General features: G+C 33.5%; 1 protein-coding gene across 3 annotated transcripts in view; it reads left to right on the top strand.

Annotated features, from left to right (window-relative positions):
• Positions 1-5,949, top strand: part of LOC108756268 — a 22,977-nt gene extending 17,028 nt beyond the window's left edge. For 2 of the 3 annotated variants that reach the window (XM_018499932.1, XM_018499931.1), the window contains 4 exons: positions 2,674-3,095; positions 3,395-3,580; positions 3,793-4,139; positions 4,559-5,949. In XM_018499932.1, the coding sequence (XP_018355434.1) occupies positions 2,674-3,095; positions 3,395-3,580; positions 3,793-4,139; positions 4,559-4,610 (1,007 nt within the window). In that variant the 3' untranslated portion in view covers positions 4,611-5,949. Of the gene's footprint in view, positions 1-55; positions 218-2,673; positions 3,096-3,394; positions 3,581-3,792; positions 4,140-4,558 lie in introns of all 3 variants that reach the window. The other variant, XM_018499933.1, reaches the window with a different exon arrangement.
• Positions 5,950-9,197: the final 3,248 nt, after the last annotated feature.

The following is a 9,197-nucleotide window of genomic DNA, read 5'->3' as shown; positions in this document are numbered from 1 at the left end:
AGAAGAGGACAATCCACGAGTGACAAATCTCCTGCTGCCTTGAATTTGTCCCGTTGACAACCGACGATGGTGTGCAACTCCGCGGGTTCTGAGTGCACGACGGAAGTGGGCAAGGACGTGACATTGAAGCAAGCTCTGGAAGAGCTGCTTAAGTGCATGCTCAGAGTCTGGTGTAGGGAGGGTCAAGCTCTGGCGAAATTTGGTGTGACGACGCCAGGTAACGGGATGAAGTTTTATTTTCAAGTATAGGAAAAAAATATTTGGAAAAAGAAGTAAAAATGACAGTTGGATTGATCAGTAATGATGAATGGCGTTTACGTTAATGTTTTAAGCAGAATTTTTTTCTACGTTAAAAGATCTCGTACTAATTATATGGAAAAAGTTGTTTCAGTCGAACATTGATTTCACGATATTTTGTAACTTATCAGACACTGATCGAGTATCCCCATAAATATATTTAAAAATGGACAAATTTTTCTATAACATCATTTGTGAAAGCTGTTACTTTGGATCTAATCGGATCTACACACAATATGTATTTTAAGTTTTTAACCGTGTAGGTATTTATGTATATATAACTATACATGTGTCATACAATACGTAAAAATGTCAGAAATACTAATAGATTAGCCATCAACACAGATACAAACATATCGATACACACACCTACTCCACTTTTTTTCTCGTCAAAGTTGACGACTCGTCAAACTTTGCAATGCACAAATCATATTAAGATTCAATACATCAATACGTTACGATCGATAATGTTTATTCTAAAAAATATGTTAATACACAAAACGAACGATTTTGCTGAGGTATTTAAAAATTTAGCTACGTAGATACAGATCTAAAAATAATTTTGTTGAAGCATTAGAATAATTATGTAGGACGCACAAACTGGTTACTAGAACGTTGAAACTTTTTGCAACGTTGTTCAGTTTTAGATTTCTACGTATTGTCATTATTTTGATGGCTCAGCAAAATTATTTTCAGATCTGTATTTAGCTCTAAATTTTTTAATATTTTCCCAAAATCTTCTTCTTCGTGTACATAAAATAAGATATTCCCTTTTAAAATCTTCTTTCTTTTGAACTACAATATTTCATGGAAGTTACCTTTTCGGTCAAGCGGCACTTAATTATAATTACGACATTCCCTAGGGAGTCTTACAATTACTTGAAGAGACGGCGGAGATAATTTATATTTATGACTCAATTTCTATTCATAAAGCACTAGCTGGCGTCAAATTAACGACAAATATCCAGCAAAGGTGCTATATCTTGACAAAAAGTTAAAAGGTGTACCGCTAACGACACTGAACGTCGGCCAGGAATTGCCGAGGCATGATTTAGATGTCTCAATAAGTGCACCTGCCATTACAAAGTATCTAGTGCAACTCGTGTATCTTCTCGTGTAAGAAGATTTAATTCATTGATAAAACGTAGCGCTTTACGCCTGACATTTACGACTATGGCGTTATTGGTGTCGCGACATTTTTCTAATCGGGCTGAAATCGATCAAAGTATCCATAGATGGGACATACGACGATGAATCTAGGGGATACACGGGGTATTACACCACCTCATTACCTCTTGACCACTGCCTCTATGTATATCCATACCCGGCAGTGCTTACGATGCCGTATATGATGAACTTCGCGCGCACGATCAAGTCGTGCTTTTTCCAGCGTCTTTCACGTTCATGATCAAAGCGAGGACTAAAATGGATAAAGCTTGCAGTGGCGCGAAAATAAAAGCGGCACCCATGGTGGTGCACGATGACGGCGACCGGAGCCACCTCTGTATCACGAAGGAAAAGGTCTGAGCTCTAAATATGCTCGATTACGTTTGTAGCTCATGCTGACGCGGCGCCTCGCGCCTTTTTGCATTGAACGTCGCGTCGAACTATCGTCGATACATTTTTCTTCCGCTTCGGCCCTTTTCTGATCTAGAGCGACCGATTTGCTTGCCCGATTGTGCTCGCGTGGACATAATCGTGTCGCACTATTCCTGTGATACGTCACTCGATACCACATAGCATGGCTATAAAGCGCGAGGCTTAACAATTTAAACCACTTCATGTACGCGAGTCCCTTTGTACAAGTATATTAAATGCTTCGCGACAAAATGTAATCCGTTCGGATTTGCATATTAAATGCTACTGTAAGGGGAATTAAAATGTACTAATCTTTTGTGTTTCAACATACGAAATTATGGTGAAAAGAATATAATGCGCGTTTTTTCTTCATAAATATTAGTAGGTATATTCATGTATAATAAAGATTAAAAAGTATTATGTATAGAATAATTATTATAATATATAAAATAATTATAAAATATAAAATAAGTTATAAAATTCGAGATTATAATTAAATTTTTTTTGCCAGATTTTAAGTATAAATATTTAGGTGCGTTTTTAGTGTTGAATAAATTAATAACTATGATTACCATCAAATTAGTAACAATCTGTGAAATTGATTTAACAATATTTTAAAATACACATATTTCTTTTTGATAAATGTAATATAAAACAGATAAAATATGTTAATTTCAAATTTTGTAAAATTCTCTAAAAATATAAAAAAAGATCATTCTGTCAATTGCAAAAGGATTTCAACTTTCCAATTTCTTTGTTTTCATGAGAAAAAGCTGCAGCTATACTTAATATTTACAGAAAGCGACAAGAGGGTAGTTGTGAAACGCGAAGCTGGCGGCGAATTTGGATTCCGTATTCATGGCTCGAAGCCCGTGGTAGTTTCCGCGATCGAGCCAGACACGCCCGCGGAGAGTTCCGGTCTCGAGGTTGGCGACATCATCATGTCGGTGAACGGCAGAAGCGTTATGGACGCTACGCACTCGGAGGTCGTAAGACTGGCGCACTCCGGTACGGATGTTCTGGAATTAGAAGTCGCAAGAACCTGCAACGTGTTGGCGCCGCGTGTTGCACGTACCGGAGCGAAGGAGAGCGCTGAAGAAGCACCACTCTACTCGGGATACTTATGGAGAAAATCCACATCGTCGTGCACGGAAAAATGGGTTCGACGATGGTTCGCTCTTCGTCGCGACAACTGCCTGTATTGTTATAAGACTGACTCGGTAAGCGAAATTTATTACTTTTAAAAGCAAATTTGTAACGTAAGCTTATTGCACACCAGGTGCCTGCGAATATCTACGTAGAGAATTTTTATGAGAAATCATAACATAAAGGAAATATCTCCAGATATATTATATTTAAGAAAAAATAAAATAAGGGATACTTGTTTATTTTTTATTTAAAAGTAAAAAAAAAAAAATAGAATCGATGTAATTTCGAAGATTCGAAGTGGAAATTGCCGAGAATTGATTTACCCAAGTCGAGAGTCAATTTCTGACTTAAAGTGCACTTATCGTAACAGGATTCGCAACCGGTGGGAGCGGTAATGCTTCTCAAGTACGATGTGGAGCAGACGCCTGAATTGAGAGTGCATGGTTTCGCGATAAAGAAAAAAGGTGCTCCAACACTACGACTGGCGGCCGATACCGAAGACGCGGCAGCTCGATGGATTACGGTTATTCGCGAAGCTGTTGAGAGGAACAATCAGGTAATGCAAAGTGAATTGCTGTACGAATTATTTAATGTCTCTCCAACTATTTATTTAAAATAATTACATTTTAAATAAATAATTTTTTTACAAAGTATATCTGCAAACACGCGTACACGTGCAATGCTATTTGTACATTTTTTCATAAACTTGTTTACTTTTTCTCATTTATTTAGTCAATTTCTTTAATAACTACTCAATCTTCTTGTCAGATTGACACTTGGCTGGACTCTTCGCTAAGAATGAGAGAGATGGCTGCGTGCGCTATCCAGAGGCCAGATTGTTTCGGGTATTTGAACAAACAACAGGAACACGCGCGGAAAACGTCCTCGCCCACAGGCTGGTCCAGGCGATATTGCGTGCTGAAGGATGCCGCACTGTATTTCTATGACGACGCCAACGCCGATAAAGCATTTGGCGTGGCGTGTCTACACGGCTTCAGGGTACATAGCAGCGCTCCGAGTTCCGGCGGCAGGAAACACGCTTTTGAGTTGCAACCACCGGATCCCACGCAAAGGAGTTATATCTTCGCTAGCGAATCAGAAATGGATAAAAAACGGTAAGCAGATATCAGTCATTTTCAACTTCAATAGGACAAACGTTCCAATGATCGGACATGTACATATGTATATCCAGACACATATTTACACAAAATTTTATTATTATTAATCTAAAATATTTTTTTTACTAAAATATTATAATTCAATAGTACTTAAAGATTATAATTAAATGATATTTTATTAAAAAAAAAAAAAAAACACTTAAGATTTAATAATAACAAATAAACAAATAAAGTTTCGCGTAAATGTTTGGATAAAGATGTCTGGTTATTAGAATTACTTTTTTGTATACAGAATAAATGCAAATGTAATAAATTTTTCTTTTTACAATTTAACAATTAATTAAAACTTTTGACGTTTATTTTCCTTATTATTAGTGTGTACATCTACCGAAAATAATTTCCTACTATTATTTCAGGTGGTTGGCCGCCCTTGAATATTCGATTGATCGGTGGATAAAAATAGGTTGATGCGAAACAATCCGCCCTACGATGAATCCAACGAGTCGCAGTAGCGAAGATCGTCCAAGGAAATCCTCGTCCGTATCCGTTTCCGGTTCCTAACACGTTGTGGATTATCCGCGACGATCGCCGTTGTTACCTCGACGATCACCACACGCTCGTGGATGTTTGCCAAGATTCTTTCATTTCAACAACATTATTAAGTCTCATCGTCATGATCATCACTGTAACTGCTGATTAACAGTGACGTTACATTAAATTGTTCAAATAAAAGTTAACGCTAAAAAAACAAGATAACTTGTGTTCAGAATTGTCTTATGTCGTCGGAATTGTTTATCAGCAGTAATGCAATTCCATCGAACGTCATCGAGACCATTTGAGCAGAAAGATCGATATAATCTTGATGAGTTGAATGCTATGGGGAATAAAGAAATATATTTTATGTCGGTTATGTATATTGCGTTTCTTCATCCCGAATGAACGAACGAATGGACACTTTTGTGTTTCCGTTCCATCAAAATCGAAACTCATCAAAATTATACTGATTCCAATTTTAGTAATAAATTTTTTTTCAGATCCATCGCGCGTCAAGTTTACCCCATTTAATCTCCATCCTGTCCATTGCACATCCCATTATTAGCACAATATTTTAATTTTGAATACTTGAATTTTGATCAAAACATGGTAGTAAAATAATGAACATTATAAAAAAGAACGAAATCTTTAAAAGAACTTTAAGTGTTATATAATATGATTCGCGGCGATCTTGATATAATTGAGAAAACGAAAGCCCTCCGAGGTTGTTTGTCGCTAAAATTCTATACGCACATGAAGATAACTTTACGAGGAGAGTATCTTCAAGAAATAAGCGATAGATTCATCGGATCGATTAATTCTAACGGCGAAAAAAGAGATACGTTTTGCGTAAAATGCGTACGTGCATGCGTAGCGGTAGTTACGCATATGCGACACATGTACATGTGGAATTGCCATTACCTATATCGCTATTCTTACCAACGCCAATATTTATAACAAACCACAGGGCTTACCTGTGAAAACGAGAGAAATAAAAGGATCGTGTGTGTGCCGGCGTGTCCAGATTGTGTGAACACGCGCAATTATCTATCCAATAGGGACAGAAAATCCAAGATATTATGCGTATCTGTTGAAAATCGCGCTTATCTTCTTGCGTGTATAGTAGGGAAGTACGAGGAAATATACATTGGCGTATATACATTTTAACGAGAAGATAGCCCTACGCTGGCACATCAAGTTCAGACTGATCCTGTCCGCTCTTATCTTGCATATAGGGTGTCTCTGAATTATCGGCACACATTTTATAGATATAGAAATCGGATTAATAAGAAATGATTATTTCAATTATTTTACAATGAAAATGTCTGGGAAATTTTATTTATATTGAATGTGTGCGCTTTATACTTTGAGTAAAAAATTAAACAAGAAGTATTTAATTTATAATTTTATTTGACGTTCGAAAATTTGGAAATGTGTATCTATGTAAAGTACTCTTATAAATCTTTTTTAATCCTTTTTTATTATAATCTTTTTTAACCCTTTGCAATCTGAGTTTTTTATTTAGCCCAAGCTTTTTTTATCGTTCTAATAAATTTTCAAAAAATGTAGAAAAATTCAAATTACTCTCCAATATCTTTGTTTACCAAATAATTTTTTACTTAAATATTGATTTAATAAAAATTAAAATTTGAGGAAAAATGAGGATAAAATTTAAGAGAAAAATTTCACTTGCGACTTTGAGCAAAAAAGACTAAACAAAGGGTTAAAAGGGTTAGTTAAATCGATTGCAAATGATTTAACTAACCCTAAATCATTAAAATATGTGTCGATGATCTAGAGACACTAACACTAAAAAACATGGAAAAACATTTTTTATTTTTAAACTTTCTTTGGATGCCAATATAATACACAAAACTTATACAAACTTATTTCCCTTTTTAAACATGTTTTTACTAGCGTGTATTGTGTTTTATTTATATATTGATAAAAATAAACATATTGAAAACAAGTTAACGTACAACGGCAACAGGATGACACACATGGGAGAAAAATGAAAAATTGTATTTTACCTTCAAATCTTAATTGATTTTAATATATTTTAAATTAAACCTTATTCAATTTTTAAAAAGTTGTCAAAGTCAATTTTTGAGATATAGGCGTATTTTTAAAAAAGCAGATGTAAAATAGCAGCTAAAAAAGAAAGCATTTACAATTTTAATCTAACTTGTACTAAATTAGTACATGATTTTGATGTAGCAGATAATGGATCTAATTATAGTTGCAAAATTTAAAATAGTACATATATTTATTATAACGAATGCTTAAATTAAAAATACTTTTTATTTCTGTGAAAAATTATATTTCTAAATTATACAGCTTTTAAGATTGTTGATTATTTGCGCGAGTATTCTGTATAGTTATATTTGTCCTATTACGCAAGTACTCGTAATAACTACATTTATTCTCTTGTACGACAATATTTGCTTTACAAACATATCACAAAAAAGTTCGACAATAACTTTTGAGCTTTATCGTTAACAGCTTTCGAAGGGCGTTTCCATTCTTTCCGCTATTTATGTAAGAACCAGACGAAGTTCTTCTTAATTGCAACGTCATTTGTTGCATCTCTACATTTAAGGTTTTCAAGTAGACTTTTCAAATTGTTTGAAATTTCTGTTACGTGCTTCCTGTGCTTCTTCAGATAACTAATCGATTGATAATAATAAATATAAATTTATAATTTTGCTCCCATGAAAAAAATTTGTGTACCAAAGCAAGCATGTAGTATCAAAAATAAAGTTTAATTTATAGTTCTGCAGTTTTAAAAGTATAAATAATTTTCAAATTTAACAGTATTTATCTTTTTCACAAATGTGCGTGTGTTTTCTGCAGAATAATTCTAAATCTTCGTGTGAGGAATACTTCCTCAACACCGGTTACCTTGATCATGTTAAAGTCTTTGAAAAGTTTTCTCTTTATTTCCATCTTTGAAAGATAATCCAGAACCTTTTCCTATCTACCTAGACTTATTTGCTTTCAAAATTCCCTTGAATATTTTTCTTTCATCACCATTATTTATTCTCTTTCAGCTCAACATTACAAAAACATTACCGATAAAATATAATGGAAATATACATTCCGTGAATTTATGCAAACAATGTTGAAAGACGTATTCAAAATTTTGAACGATTTCTTACTTGTCTTTTAATTTAACGCACACTAATATTTATGCATTATATAAATACTCTTTACTTCCGTCCTAGATATCTCCTCACATATAGAATATAAAGGAAAGAAACGAGGAAAAGGAGAGGAATCACATCTCAAAATGATAAATGGATCAAAATAAATTGAATCAAAAAGTTCGAAGAATAAAAGCTGTAATTCTGAAGTCATAACCATAATAAGTGATTTTTTACAAAAGTAAAAAATAAAAAAATATTTTTAATTTAGGCATTTATTATATTGAATGCGTTATTTTGAATTTTATAACTTTGATTTCAGACTTGTAATTAACGACCTAAAAATCTTTTATGATTTTTATCAAAAATTAAACATTTTTTAATTTTGTACCCACTATTTAATTCGTTATTTTGAATTTCTTAATATTGCAACTATGTTCTTAATTGTTACAACTAATTCACAATTAACGACCTTAAAAATATGTTTACATGCAACTCCTCTGTATAAATCTATTCATATATAATACTAGATTTATTTATATTAATAACATTTTTGGGGTTCATGACAATCATATTGGATTTATATAATGTTGCAATTCTAATATTATATATTAATAATTTGCCCCATTAAAAATATACATATATTTATATCCAATTTTTTTTTAGTATATATCAAATTAAAATTATAAATGCTTTCTGTATTTTAGTCTATTTCATATCAACTATTTTGAAAAAAGTCTAACGAAAAAATCGACAATTTTTTTCGAAATTAAATTAAGCTTTTATTTGAAAAAAAAAAAAAAAAACATTAATAAAATCAGTTAAGATTTCAAGGCTCTGAGGATAATTTTAAAACATAATTCCTCATTTTTTCATACTGTATAACGGTGCGAAATTCTCAATGTGTCAATCCTAGTCAATCCTATGCGTGCGAGAAAGGAACGGTAGATATAGGTTTAAGCGGGCGAGACAAAGCGCGCGCTATCGTCGCGACGGCATGGCGCTGAATTTAATAGCATCTTCGATGAACGCGACCGCCTCAAACACGAAGAGGCAGCGAAGAGAAAAACAGGAAGAAGATGCAGGCGCGAAGAACAAGGCACACCGACGATCTCGTCGTTACGAACTACATTGTTTCACGGTCGGCGCGTCGACTAGAGTGTATTAGAGAACGACACGTTTAAAAACGAAAGCTTGTATAAAAATCGAAAGAAGCCTGGTCAACCGCTCAAAATTTCAGATAATAAAATAGAAAATTTAATACAATTTGAGATGTTATTTATTCAATACTTTTAAATTTCTTCCCTCTTAAGAGTATCAATTTACTAAAAATATTATCTAATGATAAAAATTTATATACAAGGTGGAACGCGAAATG

This window comes from Trachymyrmex septentrionalis, unplaced genomic scaffold (genome assembly GCF_001594115.1).
Source record: "Trachymyrmex septentrionalis isolate Tsep2-gDNA-1 unplaced genomic scaffold, Tsep1.0 scaffold97, whole genome shotgun sequence".
Lineage (NCBI taxonomy): Eukaryota > Metazoa > Arthropoda > Insecta > Hymenoptera > Formicidae > Trachymyrmex > Trachymyrmex septentrionalis.
The sequence above is the reverse complement of the archived record's forward strand: the minus strand, read 5'-3'. Positions and strand labels throughout refer to the sequence as shown.